The sequence below is a fragment of the Raphanus sativus genome, chromosome 1 (assembly GCF_000801105.2).
Source record: "Raphanus sativus cultivar WK10039 chromosome 1, ASM80110v3, whole genome shotgun sequence".
Taxonomy (NCBI): Eukaryota; Viridiplantae; Streptophyta; class Magnoliopsida; order Brassicales; family Brassicaceae; genus Raphanus; species Raphanus sativus.
The window spans coordinates 7072312-7099559 of NC_079511.1; the positions used below are offsets into that span (position 1 = coordinate 7072312).

Consider the following 27248-nt stretch of genomic DNA (forward strand, 5'->3'; position numbering starts at 1 on the left):
ATTTTATTAATATTGTACATGTTATATTTTACTCGAGGTCATGTCATAATTGTTTTTTGAAATTTACCAAAAAAATTGTTTTTGAAATGAAATGTGGTAATAACATATAAATAAAAGTTACACAAAACACAGGTTTAAAGGATAACAAAACTAATTAGTTTATGATCTCATCAAAGAAAATAAACTAGTTTGGTAGCTTATTCACAAAGACACATGCAGATATAAGTAAAATATATATATAATTCCAATGTCATAGACTCATATGTGACTTACAGCAGGGGCTATTCAGACGCACTAGAGAGCAATCACATTTGATCCACCGGAATAAATATATCAGTCAATCGTCTCTAGCTGAAGCAAACCGACCTGATCATATTGCCCAGTTATGTTGGATGACCCAAACAATGGCTAATCACTCCGAATACGCATTAGTAAGAATAATATTAAATGCCCAACCGATCGATTCATGTAAACTTTCTTTCTGGAAATTTCAATATTTTCTTGGAGGAAAGCATCAACGTGTTGTAAATTCGTTGGTTCTTTGTCTTGAGAAAACCAACCAACAAATTGACTCCAACAATAATGTCTATTCGACTAAAGCTGATTGAACAAAAGAAAAAAAATTATTGGAGCACTCCTACAAGTTGGCTCGTTTGAACTTTTTTTTTATCGGATGAGCAACGGTGTTTTCTTGTCTCTTATACTATATAATTCCCCAAGAGCCAGCTCCAATTATTATAATGCTATTGGTTCCAATATATTGCTTTATCTTGACATCATCATTTTGTTTCAAAAAATAACCAATGAAAATAGTGTATTCTATACTTCTGTGTATATAGTATAAAAGTGACAATCACTTGTCTCTCTATCTATTATACAGTTTTTTAAGTCGGGAAAACTGTACTTAGTTCAGTGCAGCAATAGAGAGAGCCAGAGAAGCATCCCGAGAAGAACGGTAGAAATAAAAAAAGAAAGAAAATGAGAATGGTGGAAGAAAGCATATAATAAATTCAACATGGCCACTGGATCTTTCGAGATCTTTCAAAAATCATACATGTTCTTGATCCCATCCCTCACACTCAGTTCCCTGACGCTTGTCTGCACACGTTTGTCAGAGCGTCTCCACTGGTATCCTTTTTTCTTTCAAATTCACTTTCTTTTAGTCATCACATAATGTCGTCGGATATTTTGGTGAAGAAAAAGAAGAGGGTAGAGTATGCACATCCAAATAAATCAAGGCTAGAGAGTTGCAATAGAATCAGTCTCATCATGCATATGTCCTAACCATATTGAATAGGCATCTGACCATGCGCTCACTCTCCTCCATGCCATTTTTAATTTCATTTTGAAGACAACATAAGGAAAATTGAAGAATTAATGTAGTACACTCACTGGCACCAGCTATGGCCAACAGACATTTTACCTGGCCCATGAAGGATACAAACATCAAACTCCTTTCCACAACACCTTAAAGCAGAACAGATACATGGACTGAAAAAACTCATATTTTTTCATTCTTTTTTTTTTTTTGATAAAAGATTTCCTATATTTTTCATTCTTAATATTTGTGGTTTGGTTGTTGATATATTATATTGATCACCATGGAAAAAGACAAACTCTTAGTTTAAAACGGAACCAAGGGGAAAGAAAGACTTGGCAAGATTAGGTACAGCTAACCTAACATACGTAATGCATTTAAAGGGCAGAGCAGGATTTGCCATGGTTTTTATCCAAAAAATAAAGAAAAAGGATTTGCCATGGTACATTAAAATCTAATTAGGAGAAGCCACATAAGATTCACGTACTTGTTAGGCTCGGTTTATTGGGCCAATATATGGGCCTAATGTAAAAGAAAGTGAAGGTAAAGTAAAACAAATGCTTTGGGAAAATAATTAGGAGAAGCCACATAAGATTCACGTACTTGTTAGAGCTCGGTTTATTGGGCCTATATATGGGCTTAATGTAAAAGAAAGTGAAGGTGAAGTAAAACAAATGCTTTTGGGAAAATCATTTTATTACCTTTATTTTCTTTACAATAAAACCTAATCTCAATATTTTTTCTAAACGTCCACCATAAGTAAAGAAAGGGACCATCTATCTAAGAAGATAACATAAACCAAAAATTATTCAGTTTAAAATATCTTTGTTTTTTCTGTTTAAATTTGTCCAAGTCGCATACGTTTGAATACTATTATGCTCACGTGATACCAATATATTTTAAAAATCTTAGTAGATTTGGACTACCAAACATATGTATCCATTATGCAAAAATACATTTGAATCTAACATTTCATTGTCTAAGAAATACGCATCTTGGTTTTGTGGTAAATGGGGTAGGTGAAATGAAAGGAGGGAAAGTTAGAGTTCAAAAAACAAAGATGGACCACCACCAGCACATCCAGTAAAATTTGTATGATAAATAAATCGAAGTATCTGTCTTTTACTTTTTGTTTTCTTGTCTTGAGTGTGGTTGAGTGTTTTGAACATTTAGAACTAACTTTTTGGTTTGTGGGGGTATACATTATTTGTAGGGTCATGACTTATAGTTACGTCCATATCTCTCTCTCACGAGATTTTTCCTAAAGCCATTATGAAACTTTAAGCGTAAGTCAAATAAAATAATACTGAAAGACTTTTTTTGGATCAACAAGTGAAGTAACCAACCAAGTTTTGAATTCAAAACTCGGAAGGCTCTCTGCTTATCTATAGTCACATGTTGTAACTAATTTCAAAATAAATTATCATTGTCTCATCATTCGATAAAAAGAGGTATCGATAAAATATCGTTGACTCATCATACACTTTGCACATTTGTTTTGTCCAATACTATTTTTTTGGTCAAATTGTTTTGTCCAGTACTTTTGTTTTGAACTTTCAAATTTAAAATACATCTTTTTATTTTAATATAAGTTGAGAGTTATACATAGGTCAATATGTCTAGAGATTGAATCGAAAATGGATGACAGCAAATATTTCCTATTATATAATTATGTTTTTCAAAATTACCAACAAAATTCTAAATTATATGAAAAGCAAACTTTAGGTTAAAGAATCTATTCTATTAATTCTTCAACATGTCCAATTGATAGTGAGTTATGTCTAATTTTTAATTTTTATAACAGCCACTAAATACATCTTTAATATACCCTTTTGTATTAATATAACTGCCAAATCACGTAAAGACAATTAAACACACTCCACCACACACGCATTTTTTTTTTAATTCCAAACCAATAAAGCATTCGGTTCTGTTATTAATGAACCAATCTATCCAAACCGGTTACTCGAATTGAACCAGATCCAGGTCAGACATGATTTTCCAATTAGATTTTTTCAATATATCTATTCTATTAATTCTCCTGTATGACCAGTTGATAAAGGTTATGTCCAATTTAAAAAAATTATGATACATACTTTTAATATAACTGCTTCTTATTTATATGTCCCTCCATGTAAGCGTGAGTAATGAAGATACCCCTAATAATCCGGGGCCAACAAAATCGGAAACTGCATCAATATATCAATATATTGAATCTGAATTAACTGCAACCTTTGAAGTAACTGTATATGGAACAAAATCAGAATATTCACAGCATCAAATCTATTACTTTGCAACTATTTTCAAGTATATAAAAAAATATTTATAAAACACATACCATAAAACCATAATTTTATATAAGATTACTATTATATCTATAATAATTTATAGATATTTGTTTACTATTATATCTATTAGCATAACTGTATGTATATATATATATATATTATTTATAGTTTGCATTGCAATATTTTTAATAAACTAAAAAATTAGTATATTTAAATTTTAAAATAAATCTTCAATTTGTATTCATAAATTTATGATTAGAAAGTTAATAATAAAATAGTAATAATTAATTTCAGACATATTTACAGAAAAAAATACAAAACAACACTATATATGCGCTTCAAGCACAGATCAAGATCTAATATAGGTCTAACATTTTACCGGACCCGAAGAACCAAACTAGAACGGATCCGAAAATACAGGTTCAGATCCGAGTCTATGCTAAAATATTTATTGGATCTTTTTTATGGGGACCCACAAGTTTCGGTTTGGATCTACGTCCTACAAGAGACCCAATCGGGTATTCGAAATACTCAAAAATTATTATATATTAGGTAAATTTGGATGATTTTGTGTATTTTGGATACTTCAGATATTTTTTTAAGTTTCAGGTTCAGGTTTTTAGGTATAATTTCAGGTTTCAGGTAAATTTTAGATTTCCAAAAAATATAATTTGGGTGTTCGGGTAAAATTTGAGATACCTTTCGGGCTTTCGGATCTGATTTTGGATAAGTTTCAGATATATTTTCTCCAGGTATTTTTAGGATTTGCAGGTACTTTTCGAGTTTTCAAATTCAGTTTGGATATGTCTAGCCCTAATCTGAATAGATAAATATGATTACAAAAAATGGATTTATAATTATAAAGAAACGAGTGTATACCGGCCAACTTTAAATTACTATTATTTCAACAGTAAATCAAATAGATTTTGATTAAGATTTATATACATATATGACTACAAAAAAAATATGATTAAAAAAAAACACAAGTATTACAATTAAATATCTAGAAAAAGTTAAACAAAAAATATAAATGTCCTTTTGAAAGGGCGGGTCAGAATCTAGATTCTGAAGATCGAATGTTCTCAAATATTAAAAAAAATAGTTTCATTTAAAATAAAAAATCATATAAACTTTTAAAAATACACAAAACAGATTTTATCAATACATAACGGGTCTATGGCAAAAAAACAATAGTTTAAAAATATTAAACTTTTTATTTAAATTAAAATACTAACATCACTGTGAAATAATTCACAAGTTTAACAGCAGGTTAATAAACAAAAATCATAATACGGGTCAGAATTATTTAGAATCTTCAAAATTTTGGTCATATTTAAAATAACAAAAATAATTCATACAATAATTTTAGATAAGTTTTATAAAATTCTTAACAAATATAATTTATCAATGATAAAAAATATTCATGACATAAACTTAATTTTTTCAACAAAAAATATACCCGCCCTCGGAAGGACGGATCAGAATCTAGTGGTTTATTAATGTTTTAACACTTCTATTGTTACTATATTCTTCCTTTAAATTTAGTTTTTATTTCTTTAAGATATATATTACACAACACCAGCAACGAAGTATTGACAAGGGACCCTAAACAAAATTATCAAGAGGAAGAAGACGATCGAGGATGGCCTAATGGTGGAACAACATCTCTGCATCATTTAACATCCACCAATCGCAATCGAGTTTTGGGGCCATTTCATTTGGCTCATTGAATTTTTTACCCAATTAAGAGATTTACTTCAAAAGTGAAAAAACAAAACAAAAGAAAAACACTTGAACCAAAAAAGAAAAAGAAAAAGTAAAAACAAAAAGTTGTATTAATTAATGGCTAGAGGAGGGGAAATCGGCCAATTCATACATCAACAGAGGGTCGCGGTCCCGATCAGTACATAAACTGGGACCCTGTGCAAATATATACATCAACATTCAATTAGTTTAAATTCTATACACGAACTAACAAAAATCGGTTTTTAAATACATTGACTATTTTTCCGTCAGTCAAAGATAACGGAATCTGAGCTGGCAGTTTGACTCGTTTACGTGGGTATTACATTTATTAAAAATTATAAAAAATCCTTACCATTTGCGGATGTGAAGATTCGAACCTGGGTTGGGCACCAACCAGCCCTATGTTACAACCATCGTGCTACATCAATTTAATAGTTTTGTTCCCTATGATGTGCTATTTATATCTAAACAATTTATATTTATTTGGAAATTAATTAAAGGTAAAAACTTAGGGAAAACGGCCAATTCATACATCAACAGAGTGTCGCGGTCCCGATCAGTACATACACTCGGACCCTGTGCTAAAACATACATCAACACATAATATATTCAAATTTTATACATCAACTAACATAATTCAATTTTTACATACATTGACTAATTTTCGGTTAGTCAAAAATAACAGATGCTGAGCTGTCCGTTAAATATTTGATTATGTGGCTTTTTATATTTTATATAATTAATAATTAATAGAAACAAATTTATTAAAAAGAGATGTGGGAGATTTGAACCCGGGTCTAGCCAATAATACATAAAATCCGTTAGCCATTGCGCCACACTCAGTTTTTTAATTTTATCGTCTATTGGTTCTTATTATACCTAATGAACATTTTTTCAAATATTTCCATTTTCTTTCCATTGCTGTCTCATCATCAAAACTAAATAATCAAAGGGTCCTTATACCCATTGCTTTACAGATAATAAAACAAAACATTATCTAATAGTTCGAATTATATGTTTTAAAATAAAAAAATTTGAAAAAAGTATTTTCAAAATTTACAAATAAATATAAAAAATATTTGAAAATAAATAAGGCACAATAGAAAATTGAAAAAACTTTTCGAAAGTTTATTATAAAAATTTTGAATTTGAAAACATATAACTTGAAACTATTCAAATATTTTTTATTTAAACAATTATTTAAAAATAAAAAATATTTAAATAATTCTAAACAATTATTTAAATATAAATAATTATTTTAAAAAATATACAAATATAAAAAATATTTAAATAGATAATAAAAATAAAAATATTTTTAATAGTTTTGAATTATATGTTTCATATTCAAACTTTTAATAATAATTTTGGAAATTTATTTTCCAACGTTTTTTATATTTTATTTGTAAATTTTGAAAATACTTTTTTGATTTTAAATTTTTTTATTTTGAAATAAAAAAATAGATCACAATAAAAACAATTAAGGTAATTAAAGTAATTAAACACAATTCTTAGAATTTATATATATATTTAGTGGAGCTAATTTTAGATAATTAGAAATATAAGAACAAAATATATTAGATATAACTAAGATACAATAGATATTCGTCTGGCACAGTGGTTGAGTGGATAGTTCAAACTGGGCTGGACCCGGGTTCGAAACCCCCAACGACAGATTTAAAGTTATTTTAATTTTTATTTTATTAATTAAATAAAATATAAAAGCCACGTCATAATCCGTTAAGTCCACATAAGACACCGTTATAATTTGACTAACGGTAAGACGGTCAATGTATGAATTAACCGAAAAATAATAGTTGATGTATGAAATTTTTTAAAAATGTGAGTTGATGTATGCTTTAGCACAGGTATATAGTGTATGTACTGATCGGGACCGCGATCTTTTGTTGATGTATGAATTAGCCGATTTCCCGCTAGAGGAGGGATTCTTCTATAGCTCGGTTGCTTCTCATTAATTAGCAAACGGTGAATTAATGACACATATGCCCAGCCCACTGTACGTGTGAAGAATGATTAACGAGGCAATTATAATCATAGTTAGTAGACAAGTACTAATAGAAACTTTTAATTACCCACAACTCACGGACAGATCAAACCAAATCCATGTTTAAATCCCCTACTAAAATTATAATTAGTTAACCACTAATTAAAGTATATGACTATAACGCCCATACCCATATGTTAGGGTCAACAGGTCAAATACATAAAACACTGTTTTAATTTTCAAACACTGTTTTAATTTTCAAACACTGTTTTAATGTCGTTAGTAAAGTTTATTTCTTCTTTTTTTCTAAAAAAATAATTAATTTTCTAAAAATGTGACTTCTTTATCGTTAAAACACACACAGTACTAAGTAGTGCTCCGTCTCGTTCACCACCAAAGACACTCTCTTTCCCCAAGGGCGGAGCGGATTCAGCATCTCGATCTGCCCCCTTCCCCACCCTCCAAGCTCCTTCTTTTCCTCAAGGGTTTTCTCTCTGGAGCTTCCGCAGGTCCAAATCTCAATCCTTTTCACTTAATTTTCTTATAAAAAGATCTAAACTTTATGCATCCGCGTACCTGCATTGAGCCCGCTGCTTAGTTTTATCTTGTGGGTTTCTTAATTAGAAATTAAAAAGGAAGAGAATTTGAGTTCTGTCGATAGGGGTTTGTACATGTTTGAGCTCCGCTCTGCAAAGGTTTCTCACGATCTGTTCGTTTTTTCCCCCGTTTAAAATGTGTCTGCTTGTCTTCTTATGGATGATGTTTAATGAAACCCAACCAAAGAAAGAAACATTGTTTAGATTCCACGAATATTGTTTTTTCCTAATATATATCTTTTTCCAAATTCTCTAGGAGATATTTGATATATAGATGTCGCTGCTATAAAGTTTGGTACTAATCTCGAACATTACTGTTTTGCATTGTTGGGTAAGGAAATCAAATAACTTTTTTTGATTCTACTACCATTGAAATCTTACTTGATTTTAATAAAGTTTTAAGCTTTCAACTTGCAAAAAAAATGTATCTCTCTCTGTGATATTCTTGTTTCAACGGACCAATTCCATTGGAAAGTTTCCATAAGAATCCATATGGTGATTGTATATATATGTGCATTGTTGCAGATGAGCAATCTCCTCCTGTGTAGTGTGATCTTATTCTATTTGACTTCAATTTCACAGATCGGAGGTAGATGATGCAGTCCTGAAACTTCAAGGCTGTCTCTTTCTTCAAGTGGGGATTTCAAACATGGGGAAGGAAAATGTTGTCTCCCGTCCTCTCACTCGTGCCTTTGCGTCTGCTTTGCGCGCTTCTGGAGCGGCGGCTTCTACTACTACTACTACACAGAATCAACAGAGAGCAAGCACAAAAAGACCAGCCTCGGAGGACGTGAACAACGTCACTGCACCTAATAAGAAGAAGAAGCGAGCTGCTCTTGGTGATATCTCAAATGGTACCTTCAATGAAGTTAAACTCGAGGTTGTTAAAAACTGCATCATGTTCTTTTTTCTTTTTTTTTGTTAATAATGTTTTGTGAAGATCTTTGAAGTAAAAACATGCATCTCCTCGCCATTTCAGGCTAAAGACATCGTCAAGCAGGTAAAGAAGAGTCAGGGGTTGGCTACTTGTGTTACTTCAGAAGTCACAGATCTTCTTCAGTCCGGGACCGATGCAAAAGCTGAACTTGTATCAGTGACTGCTGATAACTGTATCGAGAAACACAGATTGCCTCCAAGACCTCTTGGGAGATCAGGTGCTCCAAGTTACACAAATCTTCATGTGATTTTAGCTCTCTCCCCTTGTTGAATGATTATTAAACTTTTTTTTTTGGCAAATGGTTTACAGTTGAGAAAAGTGCTGTGATTGGTAGTTCAACTGAACTGGATCTCCCGAAATTCACAGACATTGATTCTGATGACAAGGATCCTTTACTGTGCTGCCTCTACGCCCCTGAAATCTACTACAATCTGCGTGTTTCAGAGGTAATAATCTACGCTTGATGATAGTCTCTAAAGAAACTTGCTCAAAGTCTGATTCTTTGTGGCGTCTGTGACACCTCTCTCCTAGCAGCTTAAACGCAGACCTGTTCCTGACTTTATGGAGAGGATACAGAAGGACATCACTCAGTCCATGCGGGGGATTCTGGTTGATTGGCTTGTTGAGGTTAGTGTTTTGCTCTGATTGCTAAGTGTTGCAGCTTCTTTGCCTACCACTTGGGTTCTGACAAAAGTCTCATCTCACTCACAGGTCTCTGAGGAATACACGCTTGTACCTGACACTCTTTACCTCACAGTGTATCTCATAGACTGGTTCCTCCATGGAAACTACCTGGAAAGACAGAGACTTCAACTCCTCGGCATCACTTGCATGCTAATTGCCTCGTAGGTTCCTCCTCTTCAGCTTTTAGTTTTAAATCTCTTCTCAGATGCACATTAACCTTTTTTTCTCCCTTCAAACTTTACAGGAAGTATGAGGAAATCAATGCGCCGCGCATTGAAGAGTTCTGCTTCATCACAGATAACACCTACACAAGAGATCAGGTCCTGGAGATGGAGAACCAAGTACTTGCGCATTTTAGCTTTCAGATATACACTCCCACTCCAAAAACGTTCCTAAGGAGATTCCTCAGAGCAGCGCAAGCCTCTTACCTGGTAATGCATTTTTTTGCAATACACTCATCTATCTGTTCTCTCACTATACAAACTTTCATCTAAAAGATTTTGAGAATCTATCCCTCTCCTCTGTGCAGAGACCGCGCCTTGAACTCGAGTGTCTAGCCAGCTATCTAACGGAGTTGACGTTGATAGACTATCACTTCTTGAAGTTTCTTCCTTCAGTCATCGCTGCTTCAGCTGTTTTTCTTGCCAAGTGGACATTAGACCAGTCAAACCACCCATGGGTCTGTAACGTTGCTTCTCTCTTTCTCTATCTATATCCAGACACTAGTTTAGTTCCAGAGATCTTGTATCTCTAACTTCTTTTTTTTCCCTCCCCTGCAGAATCCAACACTTGAGCACTACACAACGTACAAAGCGTCAGATCTGAAAGCATCTGTTCATGCCTTGCAAGATCTGCAGCTTAACACCAAAGGTTGCCCTCTGAGCGCTGTACGAATGAAGTATAGGCAAGAGAAGGTAAGTTCATATATAAACCACATTACTAAACCCGGTTTGGTATGGTTTGAATAATGGTTTTCTCAGATCCTCATAAGACCATTTTTTTTGGATCTGCAGTTCAAATCTGTGGCGGTTCTCATGTCTCCAAAACTACTTGACACGCTATTCTGAAGGGCTAAACCAACCGGTTCAACTCCTAACCGATAATAGATCTCTGTGACATTGATGGTCCGGTTCGTCTTCATTCAATATCTGTTACTCTTTTTGTTCATAAAACAGTTTCCACAGTCCCCCATTCATCTAATACCTGATTAGAATTCGGTTTAGCTCGGTTTAGTTGGAACTGGTGTTTGGTTCTTCCAAACACCAGACCAGGTTCAATCTAATCGGTAACAAGAGGTTATTTTAGTTGTATCGAGAATGTACATTTTCTCCCCATCTTGAGGCGCAATGTAAACAGTTTCGGGAATTTCACACTATTTATGTATTTTCCGATGAGGTAATTTAAGTATTTACATCATTTTATTACTATTTATTGCTCTCATAGATATGTTACTTTTGTTTATGTTATATAGAAACCACCTTAACACTTTAGCCAGTGATCAAAATATCAAAAGATTTTATAATATAAGATGAAACAATTTTCTACAGATCGTTGATTCAATTTTTTTGGAATTATTTATGTGATGATTAACATATGTTGAATTTTTTTGTTTTGAAACACTAACATATGTTGAATTAAATGAGATTTATGTATATTGAGATGTCTCTATGGCTGGCTGATAGTGAAACACACACGAATGGCTGATAGCCAAACACACATGTCATCTCTGTCAATCCCTGGGCAGGGCATGATGAGAAGAGAATGGCAATGGTACTCCATTTTTGCGTTGAGTGTGAGACTTTAGAAACATGCTGACACACACGAATTTACTCCTTTTTATAAGTTTGAGAGACGTTGTAAATATTAAAGACAGTTACCACTGAATCCTCTCAATTTGAAATCGGTTCAGCTTAGAAAAAAAGTACTTCTATAAGTTCTGTATCAAAAAAAATTCCAGAGATGTCAATAGGCTTATGAAATTAATGTTCCTCCAATGAAATGGGAAAAAAGTGTATATCATCTTTGGTAAAAAAAAGAAAGAATATACAGCATCGTTGATAACTGCTGTAGAAGTGGTAAAAGAAAAACCCTCCCGTACTGTTTTGTTGCCAACTCTTGTTTTGTATATCTTTAAATATGTTTCATCTTGGTAATATTGCATTACAATAATCTTGGTATGTTACTATTAGTCACCTCACGATCGTGTTGGCAACAACACAGCGTTGACTATTTAAAGATATGTTGGTGGATTTGACTCGGAATATGATTTGTTTGTTTTTGTGAGTCATGTACCTTAGAATGGGTCTTCATGTAAATTTAGTCTCCCAAAAAGACTATAACCTAACACCAAGCCAATCGGAAAGCTTTGTGGTTTGTGTATCTCCGAAATTTTTTTGATGTATTTGTTCATCCATGTGTTCCGTCTTGTTAGAGATGATGAGTCTAGGCACCCTAACAGATATTGGACCAAAGTTGAGTTAGATGCCACTTTGGTCCAGATTATTTCAGCCTTAGTTGTTCTGAGTCTGAATGTGGCAAGAGATGAACATCCACAAACGCCATTGTTGATATGGTTCAGCGGTTATACTTGTGGCTGTACTGCAAATCTCCCTGTCCTCTATTGGCGTTTTCACACTTTTGATCAATATACCTCCGATTCTACAGCACTCGCTGCTACAGATGAAGAAGTTAACATTCAAGCGGCTGCGGTTGGGCATGAAAACTCAAGGACAAGGTAAAACTTTATTTTCTTTCTGGATTAGCTAGCTAAAAAACAAATAGTATCTATAGACTATAGTTTTAGATGTAATGGTTGTTTTTATATTGATTGTAGAATTCATAAGATGATGGAATTTTTCGAGGTCGTGCTTGAATTTTTCTTTATTGGATGGTTTTGGGGGTATCATTGGTTCTTTTATGACAAACCATCTCCTGATGATGGTTCTTTACTGTACTGGTGAGCATCCACCAAAATTTTCCCATCATTTCTAGATAAAAACAGAGTAGAATCCTCTAATCATGTATATATACAGTACCCATTTATTTATTTTTCTCTTCATTTGTCTCTTGCAGGTTAAGTTTGGGTTTCCTTGCTTTCACTGTCATTAGACATGGATGTATAATTGTAGCACTGTTTTATGTCTGTGCATTACTGCCTGTTTATATATGTTATCACTCGGTTGCAGGAGTCATTAGACTTATTATCATGTTTATCAAAGCATCGTATGCATGCTTTTCGAGATCAAACGATGTAGACTCTGAAAGGGAAGATGAAGATATTGTGAGTAGTAATTATCATATAATCAAATAAAATCCTCAATTCGAAAAATCATATCACCAATTAGCTGGTTTTGGTTGACTTTGGCTTCTACGTTTATCTGCAGGTTTGTTGCATTTGCTTGGGAAATTGCGGAGATGAAAAAGAGGGGAAACTACCATGTTCTCACGTGTTTCATTTGAAGTGCATAAGGAGGTGGCTGAGAATTAGACCAACATGTCCTCTCTGTCAATCACAGTTCGACGTGTTTCCAACACTCTTGTATCTCTACGAATGAAAATGTACGAGGCTGAGTTTTCTTTTCGTTTTCTCACTAGTTTCTAACTCGGTATCAGGATAACTCAGAGATGTCAATATTGAACCCCTTTGTGTTTTATTTTACAAGATTATATAACTTAGCTTCAAATAATTTAATAATTGACTTAGAGTTGGTCCCGGTGTAGTTTAGATCTTGTAATAAATCGATTGCAGAAAAAGTAGAAAGGTTCAGTATTATATGCTTTGGGTCTCAAGTGTATGACATGCAATAAAATCAAAAGAGATCAGTGAAGAGTTTATTGACCAAGAGTGAGCACATCCCTGACACTACAATCATCGGAAACTCACTGGAAAATGACTAACAATTAAAAAATTTATGTGACTTGCCACAACAAAACGAACAACCTAAGGCCGCAGATCGTAGTCGCATGTCATAAAGTGTAATAATCTGCGACAACAAAAAGAACAATATTTAGTCATAGGCAGCGACATGCAAATCAACATGGCCTCTGTATCAATTCAATGGTCACCATCCGCTTCAAATCTACAGTCGATAATTAAAACACAAACCATAGTTGCAAACTTAATATGTAAACTTCAACTTTCATATGTATTACCAAGAACCTTTCTAAAGGTTTTGGTGTGGATTTGGTCTTAGAAGACTTATAAATAATTGGAGGGGGTACATACTTTTGTATTCATTTTACTTTTAGTATATAAGGGATATAACTTAGCACTACACAATTCAATAATTGTTACATAGTAAAAGACTATAATTTCTTAGAATTGGTCTTAAAATAAGTCGTGGACTAAAGAATTAGTAAGGTTCAATATCTGCCTTGTGCCTCAAGTATAAACGCAGAATTAGATGAACCTCTAACCGGATTTGACTAAAGAAAAGTGATCAATGGAGGGGCCTTTGTTGACCAAGAGTGAGCACATCGTTGACACTACAATCATCGGAAACTCTTCATCAGTCGATGATCAAACACCACATGAGGTTGTTGAACGGGGTGATCCATATGCAGATCAAAGTTTTTGGAACCCAATCGAGTTTGTTGTGACTATTGTCCAGATTTCTGCAGCGTCAATACTTCTGATTCAGCCAAGAGATCAAGAACATCCACAAACAATATTGTTGATATGGATCATCGGTTATACCTGTGGTTGTATTGCCACTCTCCCTATCATATGTTGGCGTTTTTGGTATTATAACCGAAGTGTTAGCTCTCAATATGCAGAAGAATACTCAGGAGGAACAAGGTACCAATTGGTTTCTTTTCTGTTTCTTTCTTCAAATTATTTTGAAGGCATTAGAACTGAATCGATATACAATGGTTTTATTGGTTTGTAGAATCAATGCGGTGATGGACACGTTGAAAATGGTGCTTGAATATTTCTTCGTGAGTTGGTTTGTGGTGTTTGTATGGAATTTTATGGTCAACCCATCATCTCTAGATGATACTACTACTCAATTCTTCTGGTACGCATCCAAGTGAAATTTACTATTATGTCTCACTAGTAATAATAATACACACATTTTGTCTTCTTAATTGTCCCCATTTGCAGGTTAATTACGGCTCTCCTTACTTTCAGTTTCATCAGATATGTACTTGTGAATCTAGCATGTGCAGTGGTCTGTTACTTGTTGCCTGGGACCTTATGTCTTCTCGCCGCTAGGGAAGTCCTGGAAATCATAATGAGGCTTATAGGTGCATTCCTTGCGTGCATCTGCCGTTAAAAATGGTGGCTCATGTTGTTTTCTTCTTCTTTTTGTTCAATAATTATTGTAACGTTGATTTGTATTTCAGTAACCATCTTCTTTTGCGCCTTCTTATGTGTTGCTGTCACAAATCCGGCTTTATAAAGGCATCTACTGTTTCTTTGTTGATCAGTGAACTTTTGGTCTTAAAAAATCATTTAGCAAAGGTCAATGCTTTGTATTCCTTTAAAAAGATTATAACTATTAGCACCAACAATATTAATTATTGTGTTGTTACAGTTGGTCTTACAATAGTCTTTCAGCACCAATGCATTGTAAGCTCAATGCTTTGTGTTCCTTTGTAAAATACAATACTATATAGTGGTGTATCTTTACAATATATACATTCTTTTAATAACACATGAGAGGTGTCCAAGCCAAAGCCCGACTAGTCTTGTTCATGTGAGCTGACCCACCGGCGACAAGCAACTCCGGTTACTCTATGCGGGAGTTAGAGTTATTGAAAAAGTGGAACTGAACCGAAATCAAATGTGATATGAATTTATCTCAGATATAAACTGGTTTCCAATTTTATCACATATACTGAATCAAAAATTAAAATAACCGAATCAAACTTTTTAAATATCCGAATAAATCCTAAATCTTTGGAACTGGAAAAACCAAATCGAGAACTGAATGCTCATTGCTATCTGATACAGATGGGAATCCATCATGTAAAGAATATATCACTAATTTATAAAGAAATCATGGTTTTTCTTCAGTTTGTTTTTTTGATTTCTGGATTATTTAATATAAATCTATTTTAACCGTTTTACGGAAAAAAACAACTATTTAAACCATATTAAGGAGTTCAGCTTTTAGATCTGTTGTTCCCGTTTTGAATATTAGAACTGAAAGAATACTCTTAACAAAAAGTGGACGTGCCGGAGTGGTTATCGGGCATGACTAGAAATCATGTGGGCTTTGCCCGCGCAGGTTCGAATCCTGCCGTTCACGTTTTTTTATTTCTCTTTCAATTCTCCTTTTTCTTTTTTAATTTTTAATTTTGTCGTTTTTTTTCAGCTTATCATCCCGCCTATACTTAACCCTAGCTTTTTCACTGCTACTCAAACCCGCTTTCCCAAACACTTCCAATTTTCAAATCGCGTAACTTCTCTCCCCTCTCTCTCTCTCTCTCTATCATCCCTACTCCAATCGGCGGAGAATTTTCCGGTGAATCAGATGGTTGATCCGGGACGGAGTTCAACTCTAGAGTCAGATCCCCTACATTCTTACTCAGGTCTCTCCTTGTTTCCTCGCACGCTGAAATCAATGTCCATCCCTCCTCCTCCTCCTCTCTACCAATCCGACGCTCTTCAGCAGACGCATACTCTCCTCGAATCTATGGTTAAAAACTCTCCCCTCTTCATCTGCTTCATACTTTGATTTCGATTAATTACCTTTGTTTTATTCCGGCTGTTGCTCAAATGCGCGGAGAGAGTGAGTCGATTCGGTAAATTTTAGAGATGCGATATCAATTTCTTTATTAGAAAAAAAATCGTATTCGGTGATTATTAGGTTTTTTTTTGTGTGAATCCTAATTAGAGAGCTGGGATGTATATGAGCGTTAGCTTTGATTTTCAGGTTCTCTGTGTATCGTTTGTTAAGAAATGCAGAACGATTTTTTTTTTAATGCAGTTTTGTTTTTCTGCTGTCTTCTTCTATTCACACAGCCTTTTGAAGTTTCAAAAGAGCATCAGGAGCAGGCAAAGTGTATCTTAGATGAAAGCTCACAAGTTTTAGAGCAAGGCACTGGGAGCAGTGGTGTAGCAGCATCAGAAGAAGATGCGAATGTTGTTGGTGTCGAGGCGAACCCTATCCCTACTAAGCGGGAAAGAAGACCGGCGTATGAACGTAAACGAGCACACTTTACTTTCAAGCCTACGATAAGGTAAAAGAAAATACTCTTTTTCTTTCTTTACTACTTCATCTGGTTCCTTTACAAGAGTTGGCTAAAAGCCCTATGACTATTCTTGTTTGCAGTGAATCATCACCTCAAAAAGAACCAACTTTTGATCCAAGTAAATATCCAAAACCAAGAGAGTACTTTGCTGCGTATGAGAGATTTCTAAGTGAGTTATATCTTTTTTTTTCTGATGTTCATAGCTCTGTCTTGTTTATATATTCATATGACTACCATTCGAATATGAATTTTTTTTTTTTTCCTTTTGCTGATTTTTGAAATAGTTGCTCAACGAGAATGGCAGAAGCAGACTGGCACCTTTGTAAAAGAGACACACCAGTATCAGAAACGCCCTCGCAGACCAGAGCTTCCAGGGTATGTACTATGAGCAGTTTCTGTTACTGCATGTTTTAGAGTTGTTCCATTTGCAGATTTTGTTATCTGTTTCCCTTGACACTTACATTTGTCAATTACAGGAGAAAACGGGGTACATACAAGCATACTTATACGGATAGTTATCTCATTGACTTGAAAAATTCTCAAAGTGAAAACCCCGTTCCTTCTGAACAAAGCTTAGAGGAAAACGCTGCTGCACATGTTAAGCCTGCGGAACAAAGCTTAGAGGAAAACACAGCTGCACATGTTAAGACTGCGGACAGAGAAGTTGATGGTAAGTGGGAACTTGTATTAGAAACGAATGTCATGCGCTACCATTTTTGTTCGATCAAGTCTGATAGCGTTACCAACTTTGTTCTGCAGATTCAACGGCAAACGCAGACAAGAACTTAGAAAATATTTTGACTGAGTTGCTTGCTTGCTCTCCGGATGAGCTTGACGGGGATGCTGGTGTCAAGCTTTTGGAGGAACGCTTGAATATCAAGCCCATTGATAAGCAAAGGCTTGCTTTCCCTGAAATTCCTGAATTTATAGATGTCAGAAGAATGGACTTGAAGGCGTCTGGAAGGAACCCATCAAAGCCAAGAACTGCGTTGTCAAACATACAGAATTTGGTAAAAGGGATCAACAGTGATGCGAGTCGGAAAAAAAGCCAGGCATCACCATCATATTCACCACAGGATCAGTTTTCATTTCCCGACAGGCTTAATTTGCTTCCAGGCGATCAACAGCCTGGAGAGGTCGATACTGCAAAGGATTCGAATGCCACTTTGGGATCTTCAGTGGCCAACAATACTGATAACGTTATAACTGATGCATCTCCGTCTAATGTGGGCGCTGTTCACGTTGCTAGCGAATTCAACAATTCAGTGCAGAAGAGTTTCTTTGAAGATGGTTCTGACACTCTCTCTGGCGTCCATAGATCTAATTCAAGTCCAGATAGGAACGCAGATAACTGTGTGGATAGCATCACGGACATAGATCCAGCCACACTGAAGCTGAATGTAGATGTGCAAACAAAAGGAAATGAGGGAGATGTACTCATGGGTGAAAGTGAAGCAAACAGAAACACTGGCAGAAGAGAAAATGATGTTGATATCAATGAAATAACTGAGCAGTTAGACAACCTGGTTAGTTCCTCCCCGACTGGACATGCCTTTTTTTATCACCATATTTGTACCTCTTGTTAGTCACATCTCTTGTGATTTTTTTTTTTTTGCGAAATAGGCGGAAGTTGCACCTAGAGACGATGCAAGAATGGATCATTTTACTGTAGAAGATGAAAGCATCCCATATCAGCAAGGTATTCACCTTTTTGACCTTTTAAACTATAGTGAAATCTCAAAAACTAAACAAGCAAATTAACATATATCCTACCGTAACTTGTACATACTTCCCCATAAACAATCTCAGCTCACTTAAAAGTTGTGGCCCAAAATTTTTTTCATTACGACGTTATTTTATCTACAGAACAATACAACACCATGGAGGGATCCATTGAACATGAGGAGCACATTCAAGGACCACCACATGGAGAGGAAAATGACAACGCAGACACTACTTGTGGAGTTCAAGTAGAAGATGCTCAGGTTAGTTCCCCATCATTATCTTTTCACGTCTATGGGACCTTGATACTAGGTGGAGGCCAATTCATCTTCATGTGGTCTGGATTGTTATACTGGATATATTCTTCTTCCTGTTTAATTTTGAACTGTAGTTTTCTACTGGATCCTTGTTATAAAATGCATGATAAAAATAACACAATGAACAGACTCAATAGATTTTGTTTCTTGTTAGGTGTTGTGTGGTTTGTAAATTGGGTGTATAATTCGTTTTAGGCTTAAGTTTAAGCTTACTTGACCAAACGAATATGAGAATTTTTTTATTGACATTTTTCTTCAGCAGGAGGCTCACAACTCGTCAGCGAAACAGACAAACAAGAGAAGCAAGAGAGGATCTTCTGATAGCAATATGAAAAAGCGAAGCAAAACCGTGCACGGCGAGAGTGAGAAGGACAAGCAAACGAAAACATTATCACATGAAAGTAGAGCAAAGAAGCAAACCAAAGGAAAAGCGAACGAGAGAACGGAGAAGACGCAAAAGAAGACAGTAACACGTGAGAGTCAGATGTTCTCCCGTAGGAAAAGCCTTGCAGGTAACAGTAGAGAATTGCCAAAAAGAAACTGAACTCTATTTATCATGCTTCAAAGCTATGTCGATTGAAAATATACTAAACTGACTTTCTTGTTTTTTTGGTTTGCCTCTCTCTTGAAGCTGCTGGTACTAATTGGGAAACTGGTGTCAGACGAAGTACAAGGATTAAGTCGAGACCTCTTGAATACTGGAAAGGTGAAAGATTCTTGTACGGACGTGTTCACGGGAGTAAGTCGCATATTCTTGTTTTTTTTTAAATAACCATGTCGAATCGACTCCATGGTGTATTTCAAGTTCATAAATTTTTTTTTATCTTTGTTTTGGAAGGTTTGGCGACTGTGATCGGAATAAAGTATGAATCTCCGGGGAACAAGGGCAAAGGCGAAACGCGCGCATTGAAGGTGAAATCATTTGTATCTGATGCATACAAAGAGTTCGTTGAATCAGCCGCCTTGCACTGAAGATTCTTAATAATCCTAGGAGGAGAGTGTTCAAAGCAAATAATCTTTTAATCATAACTCTATTGATATGGTGTTTCGTGTCCACTATTATCACTTCGGGTCTCCATAACCTGTCACTTTCTTCTTTATTCAGACCGCAACTGTTTTGGAATTTCGAAAACGTAACCGAGAGTTTCAACTTTCAGTTAGTTTTCCTCCATTTTGATTAGTCTCAAAGTCTTTGGTATTCATTTCTAAGGCACTTTTTGTCCACATCCCTTTTCGCTTTAAGACGGCCTGACTATTATTATTATTAGAGTTATTATTATCTCTAAAAGCAAATATATTGCATCATTTATAACTCAGGGGTGGCTCATGACTATCAATCTTCAATGTTCAAATTTAACATGATTTTGTTCTAGTGTCGTAACATCTTTATTTCTTTTCTATACTTGAATAAAGAAAAAATGTCGACTTTGGTTCAACTGTTTAGACTTCTTTTAAAAAAATTTAAACTTGAAGTTAGAGTTGGAATCTCCTTTTTGAGTATGATTTTAATCTTTTGATAGAGGCATCGTGATTTATGTCCCAACAATTTACTTTTAGGTCATATGCCAATATTGGCAAGAAGTCACAAATTTGGAAGAACATGATTAGAATTTGACGATATTACTTATTTAATGAGCTTGAATATTCTATGACAATAAAAAGGTATTTCAATTTGGAAGAACATGATTAGAATTTGACGATATTACTTATTTAATGAGCTTGAATATTCTATGACAATAAAAAAGGTATTTTCAATTGCGACTGAGTATAGCATAATTAACCAGACAAAAAAAATTGCGACTGAGTAAATATGTCCCCGTCGTGGGAGCAATCTTTCTCGAATTTCGCCGTCTGCCTTTTACGCTTCACTTCGGGACAATAATGATGACATGTAAAAGACGCTCCAAGATTTTAAAATCAAAGTATTATTACTACTACTATTTTTCACTGGTAACAGAAATGAAATTATAAACTCATCAGCACATTAGATAACTACGATGCAATAATAGATTATAGAAATGTATAAACAAAATCCAAGTTGATGATATTCATGTTGGAACTATTTTTTAGCAATGTATTCATATGCTAAAAATAGAGTTAGTGTGAATGAGAAATGGAGGTCTAATGTGTGTGATTTGAGAAACTTGTATAAAGTTACAAATATATACATTAGATATTTGGATTTGGGTTTTGATTTGTTAGTTGGACTTCATGTTCATTAACTTAATCTTATAAACCAAATATATGTGATCTTTTATATTGATAAAATATAAAAAGAAATCCATTTAAAGTATATTATTTTGTTTGAATGAGTCAAATAATAATAATTATACTCTTTATTTCTTGGTCAAAATGTGAAATGAATTCACATAATAATGACAAGAAATAAAGTCTCCATTAGTGCACCATGGATGTTTCATTTTTATGTTGAAAATGAAACTTGTGCTTCTCATTATTTTTCTATATAAATGGCTTGTTAGCATGATAGAAAGTACTCCCTCCGTTCCTAAATATAAGATGTTTTAGATAAAACACGGTTATAAGAAAATCACTTTTTATCTAAGAACTTTTATTAAAGTTATAAATTAAAAACTATCTGACCAACTACAAAATAGAACTATTAAATTTGATAGGTTACACAGTTTTGATAAAGTTAAAGTTACCTAGAAATATGAGAACATCTTACATATTGAAACAAAAAAATTATTCTAAACATCTTATATTTAGGAACAGAGGGAGTAAGACACATCAAATACCAAAAGAAAAACCACAATCTCCTATATTGAATAGTCATGTTAGTATTTTTTATTTCTTGTGTCTGAGAGTACAACACAAAACCAGTTTCGCCAGGCTTCTGATAGAGTGACGCAAATTCAGAAGATTGTTTGCAGTTGTATCCTGGGACTCATTACGTTATCGAACCGTCGCACTACGGGACGTATTTTGAGTTAAGGAAAGAGATAATATCTCGCCTCTGCAGTTGTATCATCATTTTCTTACTCTTTGGTATAGTATTATCATTTTTATTATTTACAATATTCAGTAATCCGTAGTTATAAAATACGGTTCTATCAGTCTTAACTCAAAATATCCGTTTATTGCTTTGCACTAACCGGACTGATTATTGTAAAAAGTGTTTTTTTTTTGTAAGAACAAGTTGATTGATCTTTGGGAATAAGACTATTTCAAAATAATCTTTCTAGTAAATTTTTTGTTTTATTATACTAACAAAACTGATTATTTTGTGAAGTGTTTTGTCATGAAAACAGGAATTGGAGATTTCATGGTGATAAAGAATCTGTTCATTCCATCAGATTATTTTTGTTGATGATTTCTATGGAGATTAAAATCATTAATTGATGGATCCAGTGGTTACAATCATTTTTTTAATATTAGTCAAAAATGTGACTAGAATAAAACGTTTTTAGTCATAGTGCATGTTAATGCTTTGACTTGGTTAAAGACAAATTTATTTGATTTAATTATCAAGAATGCCTAACGTTTTCTGTTTCATTGTGACAGATTTTCTCTTTATGGTGTAACTTAATTTAATTATTAAGCACATGGATGACCATGAGAAACAAAAAAGAGTCAAGTTTAAAAAAATATGGTGAAAACATATTTATGAACAACATTTTTGATCTTTTGAGATCAAATTGTATAGATGGAAATAGATTTTGTGAGTCGATGCCCCAAATAAAATTTGGGAGAGGTCTGCCACATATAAATCATTTGCCATAAGAAATAAAATGTTTGTTTATATTGATCAAAACATTTGTTTTTCGTGAATGCTTTAATGCACATTTTAAAAAGGTTGACCATGCAAAACCAATGTGAATTTTCAAACCAATATGACTGAAACTGACATTTGTATTGTAGTTTCTAAAGTCAATATGTTTGAGAATAACCATAGGAAATGGTGGTCTTGATGGTAGAAACAATATCATATAATGATATGTATATTTGCTAAAAGCAAAATATGTTTTGGAAAAATTCAAAGCATATACAAGTTAGATTTATAAATCAACTTGAGAAAACTATGAAAATAGTTGTATCTAAAATGTGAATTTCTAAGAATGAAATACATTTTCAAAATTGTTTTTATTATTCATTTAAATCTAAAGGAGTTGTAGATTAACCTTCTAAGCTCTAAGAGATGTTAAATGTAAATATGCATGATTTTGAGCTATCTCAAGAAATGTGGGGGAAGCTTTGCTTACCATATAAAGTCGTTGGCAAGAGGCCAAATGAACTTTGTGATAGTTATCAAAATATGATTAAAAAAAACTAGTGTTATGCACTGAGTTTATGTATAATGGTTGATTGTATCTTGGAAAAAAAAAGATGACAAAAATCATTACACAATTGATCTCGACTAATCTCAAGAGATTATGTTCACTGTGATGACAACCTAGGATCCTGTTATTAAAGGTGTGTCATGAGATTAAATTGTAATATCATCAAGAGGAATGGGTTTAGCCTATGAACTAAGATGAGGTTTGGCGGTAACTCTACTTATCAGATTGGAGATCCCAAGAAATAGGTTCAAGGAGACAACTAAGTCAAACTAAATCTGCCCAAAGCACTGTAAGACTTCGGTCTATACCCAGTTCCTAGGATGATTAAACAGTGCTACATGTAAGGAATAGAGGATAAGCATTTGCTTTTAATGATTTGTGCCAATTGTTTTGAGATATGAATGGAGTAGTACATGATACTCCTCTAAACAAAACTAATGGCAAATCACCTTGTGGGTGTGAAATGGGGCCGTTTCTAGGAGAATAAAATGGCTATATTCTCTAAAGTTCACTCATGATTACCAGGAATGTTCACGGCCAAAATGAACACAATAGAGAAATTGGTTTTGTGAGAGAATGAAACTATGTTTTGGCTATTGTCTAGGTTTACACCAAAGCCCGGGAGGTTCAAGACATCATGGCCACCTCCTGGCCGAGTAAATCCGATAGCTATTAACAATGACTGGTTCAAGGCTGAAAAATTGCTACCAACTCATCATGCAGTGAATTTCTCGTTTGTACTCTCAAAAGTCCTTAGTTGAGTCTTGTCGAGTCTTGTCTAGGAAGTCAAGTCTGTCAAATCGTCTAGTGTTTAGAAGCATTTCTATTCATGTGGGGGATTGTTGGAACTATTTTTTTAGCAATGTATTCATATGCTAAAAATAGAGTTAGTGTGAATGAGAAATGGAGGTCTAATGTGTGTGATTTGAGAAACTTGTATAAAGTTACAAATATATACATTAGATATTTGGATTTGGGTTTTGATTTGTTAGTTGGACTTCATGTTCATTAACTTAATCTTATAAACCAAATATATGTGATCTTTTATATTGATAAAATATAAAAAAGAAATCCATTTAAAGTATATTATTTTGTTTGAATGAGTCAAATAATAATAATTATACTCTTTATTTTCTTGGTCAAAATGTGAAATGAATTCACATAATAATGACAAGAAATAAAGTCTCCATTAGTGCACCATGGATGTTTCATTTTTATGTTGAAAATGAAACTTGTGCTTCTCATTATTTTTCTATATAAATGGCTTGTTAGCATGATAGAAAGTAAGACACATCAAATACCAAAAGAAAAACCACAATCTCCTATATTGAATAGTCATGTTAGTATTTTTTATTTCTTGTGTCTGAGAGTGCAACACAAAACCAGTTTCGCCAGGCTTCTGATAGAGTGACGCAAATTCAGAAGATTGTTTGCAGTTGTATCCTGGGACTCATTACGTTATCGAACCGTCGCACTACGGGACGTATTTTGAGTTAAGGAAAGAGATAATATCTCGCCTCTGCAGTTGTATCATCATTTTCTTACTCTTTGGTATAGTATTATCATTTTTATTATTTACAATATTCAGTAATCCGTAGTTTATAAAATACGGTTCTATCAATTCACGGGATATCTTCAACCTTTTGAACTTTTTATTTGATTGCCGACCGTGCAAATAATGTGTTCTCCTATCGTCGAGTAATATAATATTCCCTCCGCATTTAAAATAATGTAACGTATATTTTAGAATTTTCACATTTTTAATAAAACATATTAAAATTTAGTAATAAATACATAATTTCTGTAATTTTATACTCATTCCATTTTGATATATAAATACTTTTGCCTAAAAAGATGAATATTAAGAAAATTGTTATTTTAAAAAAATATAATTTAATCAATAAATTCAACCAATTATAAAAAACCTAACATTATTTCATTTGTCACACAATATCCAATAAATAAATAAATACATTGAAACATGTAAACTATTTATTTTGTGAAATAAACTATTTTTTCTAGAACTACTTATATTTGGAAATAGAGAGAGTATGTCTTATTTTCTAAAATCAATAAAACTTTACAAATTATAATTAATGTTTTGAACTTCACAATCTTTTATTATTAATTGATAAAAATTGCATTGAAAATATATAAAATGTATTTTTTTAAAAAAAAAATTTAGAATATGCATTTTTTAAAAACCAGTAGTAAATATGTAAACAATTGAAGTACGATGTCTTTTAGCTGACCAGAGATATATCTGGGTTACACGACTTGGAAAAGTAAAAATAAACGATGTATTGATATATAGACCATGATGTATTTTAGATTTTGTAATTATCAGTCAGACAAAGCTACTCTTGATCGTTCTCTTTATCAATAAAACATTGTTCATATTCATTTGTTGTTTTACAATAAAGTTTGTTTGTTTTACTTGTTTGTTTTCTTATCTATATATCATTCACTTTATTGTATCCGTTCTGTTTAATGCATTGACCTGACGAACCAGCTGACGATGCTTCCCTTTGGATTTATTTTATTGATTTAACAGTATCTGACCTATTTTATTTATAAAAAATAGAGTTAATTTGCTAGATATACACAAATGGAGTCAAAATTAGGTAACTACCCAAAATCATGAAAAACCTAAGTCTACAGTAGAAAATCGTGTCTCACTTTCCCGTTTTGTCCATGCCCTAAATTTTTATCTTGATTCTCTTTCTTTCCCAAACTCACATTTCCATCATCTGTCATTCTCTTTCCCAATTTTCTCAACATTAACTAATATTAAAACTTCATGTCAAACCGATCTTCTTCTTAAATCTCCAAATTATTACTTATTCTGTTAACAAACTGCAACTATTTCAAAAGAAAGAAAAAACAATGTATAAAGAGAAACGAAACATAGTAAATTATGAGTGTGTTAACTATAGATATTTAATGCTAAGCTGAACCATAATACAACTGTTTGATCTCTATATAATACAATAATTGTTAACCGTTAAGAATATATTTGTTAAATAGATAATGATTAAGTTAGTACGATAATATATTTTTTACCATTTAACAAAATATATAGTAGGTGTCGATAGGTATTTTTAACATATTGGCAACTAATTTAAAAAATGATAACATGTTTTAAAACAGTTAACCAAACATGTACCGGTTAATAGAAACATTCTATATAAGATGTAGCTGCTAAGTTTTGACGTACAATGTTATGTGACTTGTTACACCGGTAACAAATTTTGTACCATTTAACAAATTATGTACCAACCAATAACAGTTATTTATTAAGATTTTTAAAATCATTTTAAATATCTTTAACATGTTTTGTAACAGCTAAGTAAAGATTTACCTGCTCACTATACTCGATAGCACATCCATCATCTTCGTTGTGGTATTCACTAAACCATAAACTTTTGAGATCCAATTCCAAAATTCTGACAAAAATCATCTCTGTTTCGATCTGGAAAGAAGATGAACAAAATAAAAACATCTCCTAAGTAGTCAATTTCTTCGCCAATTGAATCAACCCAATGATTAACAGAAGAGCCACAAACTGTTTTAGGATCCAGAGCCATAATACTAGTTGGATCCAGATGCTAAGTTGAAAGAAATATATTTAAATGAATATGGATTCACATCTTTGAAGATAGAAAAAAAGTGAAGAATCTATTGACAAAACAAAAAAAAATCAATTTAGGAATTTTAAGGAAACTCAAAAATAAAAGAAAGGAAAAAAAATTTAATATTTGGGCAGGATTTGGAAGAAGAAACACGAGAGAGAGATAGAAGAAAGATAGTTTGGTCAGGGATAGTTTGGTATATAGCTAATTATGTCTTTATTCATGTATATAATGCCTAATTTCTCTAAAAAATATGTAATTCAATTTTCGATGGGCCAAATGTAAGAACCCATATATATATATATATATATATATATATATATAGAAATTAAAAAGAAAAAACAAAAAATGATTTAATTTCATATAACGGATGAATCCAATCTAATATGTATTAGTGATCCAAGTTCTTTTTTTTTTTTTTTGAAACTGATCCAGGTTCTTTTTCCTATCATTCAATCACGAAGTTCTGGACGACTTTGCTTTAAAATGGTGACGCCTTAAAAGTTTG

At 33.2% G+C, this 27248-nt stretch overlaps 4 protein-coding genes, 1 long non-coding RNA gene and 1 other non-coding gene across 7 annotated transcripts; 5 read left to right on the forward strand and 1 right to left on the reverse strand.

Moving 5' to 3' along the window:
* The first annotated feature begins 7703 nt into the window (after window positions 1-7703).
* On the forward strand, window positions 7704-10998 carry LOC108861965 (cyclin-A2-3). The gene is made up of 10 exons (XM_018635999.2): window positions 7704-7863; window positions 8533-8830; window positions 8930-9104; window positions 9197-9333; window positions 9422-9514; window positions 9599-9732; window positions 9816-10002; window positions 10101-10250; window positions 10351-10485; window positions 10585-10998. The coding sequence occupies exons 2-10, from the start codon at window positions 8600-8602 to the stop codon at window positions 10636-10638; spliced, it is 1296 nt and encodes a 431-aa protein (XP_018491501.1). The 5' UTR covers window positions 7704-7863; window positions 8533-8599; the 3' UTR covers window positions 10639-10998.
* Window positions 10999-12382: 1384 nt separating this feature from the next.
* LOC108858815 (E3 ubiquitin protein ligase RIE1-like) lies at window positions 12383-13219 on the forward strand. The gene is made up of 3 exons (XM_018632686.2): window positions 12383-12527; window positions 12644-12851; window positions 12955-13219. Exons 1-3 carry the CDS (start codon window positions 12415-12417, stop codon window positions 13123-13125), a joined length of 492 nt encoding a protein of 163 aa, XP_018488188.2. The 5' UTR covers window positions 12383-12414; the 3' UTR covers window positions 13126-13219.
* Window positions 13220-14013: 794 nt separating this feature from the next.
* LOC108843759 (uncharacterized) lies at window positions 14014-14847 on the forward strand. The gene is made up of 3 exons (XM_018616991.2): window positions 14014-14369; window positions 14461-14589; window positions 14676-14847. Exons 1-3 carry the CDS (start codon window positions 14014-14016, stop codon window positions 14845-14847), a joined length of 657 nt encoding a protein of 218 aa, XP_018472493.1.
* Window positions 14848-15743: 896 nt separating this feature from the next.
* Window positions 15744-15825, forward strand: TRNAS-AGA (transfer RNA serine (anticodon AGA)). Its single transcript has one exon. It is a non-coding gene; the product is annotated as a tRNA-Ser (tRNA).
* A 143-nt stretch (window positions 15826-15968) lies between these two features.
* Window positions 15969-20023, forward strand: LOC108812239 (centromere protein C). 2 transcript variants are annotated; one of them, XM_018584823.2, is made up of 11 exons: window positions 15969-16215; window positions 16542-16759; window positions 16852-16940; window positions 17056-17146; window positions 17248-17441; window positions 17531-18297; window positions 18395-18470; window positions 18638-18756; window positions 19070-19322; window positions 19442-19549; window positions 19649-20023. In XM_018584823.2, exons 1-11 carry the CDS (start codon window positions 16051-16053, stop codon window positions 19780-19782), a joined length of 2214 nt encoding a protein of 737 aa, XP_018440325.2. In that variant the 5' UTR covers window positions 15969-16050; the 3' UTR covers window positions 19783-20023. The 2 variants fall into 2 exon arrangements, with proteins under 2 accessions (XP_018440325.2, XP_018441099.2); XM_018585597.2 differs by having other exon boundaries at window positions 15970-16215; window positions 19073-19322.
* A 470-nt stretch (window positions 20024-20493) lies between these two features.
* LOC130495097 (uncharacterized) lies at window positions 20494-27004 on the reverse strand. The gene is made up of 2 exons (XR_008934377.1): window positions 26470-27004; window positions 20494-20757 (listed from the first exon to the last, which is right to left on the reverse strand). It is a non-coding gene; the product is annotated as an uncharacterized LOC130495097 (long non-coding RNA).
* Between the last annotated feature and the right edge of the window lie 244 nt (window positions 27005-27248).

Bases quoted from the DNA above. Each gene is read 5' to 3' on its own strand.
- LOC108861965 (XM_018635999.2), top strand. From the start codon at position 8,600: ATGGGGAAGGAAAATGTTGTCTCCCGTCCTCTCACTCGTGCCTTTGCG. The intron at 9,105-9,196 runs GTGCTCCAAGTT...AATGGTTTACAG, and splicing joins AAGACCTCTTGGGAGATCAG to TTGAGAAAAGTGCTGTGATT. The intron at 10,251-10,350 runs GTCTGTAACGTT...CCTCCCCTGCAG, and splicing joins ACCAGTCAAACCACCCATGG to AATCCAACACTTGAGCACTA.
- LOC108843759 (XM_018616991.2), top strand. From the start codon at position 14,014: ATGGAGGGGCCTTTGTTGACCAAGAGTGAGCACATCGTTGACACTACA. The intron at 14,370-14,460 runs GTACCAATTGGT...ATTGGTTTGTAG, and splicing joins GAATACTCAGGAGGAACAAG to AATCAATGCGGTGATGGACA. The intron at 14,590-14,675 runs GTACGCATCCAA...CCCCATTTGCAG, and splicing joins ACTACTACTCAATTCTTCTG to GTTAATTACGGCTCTCCTTA.
- LOC108858815 (XM_018632686.2), top strand. From the start codon at position 12,415: ATGATGGAATTTTTCGAGGTCGTGCTTGAATTTTTCTTTATTGGATGG. The intron at 12,528-12,643 runs GTGAGCATCCAC...TGTCTCTTGCAG, and splicing joins GATGGTTCTTTACTGTACTG to GTTAAGTTTGGGTTTCCTTG. The intron at 12,852-12,954 runs GTGAGTAGTAAT...GTTTATCTGCAG, and splicing joins AAAGGGAAGATGAAGATATT to GTTTGTTGCATTTGCTTGGG.
- LOC108812239 (XM_018584823.2), top strand. From the start codon at position 16,051: ATGGTTGATCCGGGACGGAGTTCAACTCTAGAGTCAGATCCCCTACAT. The intron at 19,323-19,441 runs GTAACAGTAGAG...TCTCTCTTGAAG, and splicing joins CCGTAGGAAAAGCCTTGCAG to CTGCTGGTACTAATTGGGAA. The intron at 19,550-19,648 runs GTAAGTCGCATA...TTGTTTTGGAAG, and splicing joins GTACGGACGTGTTCACGGGA to GTTTGGCGACTGTGATCGGA.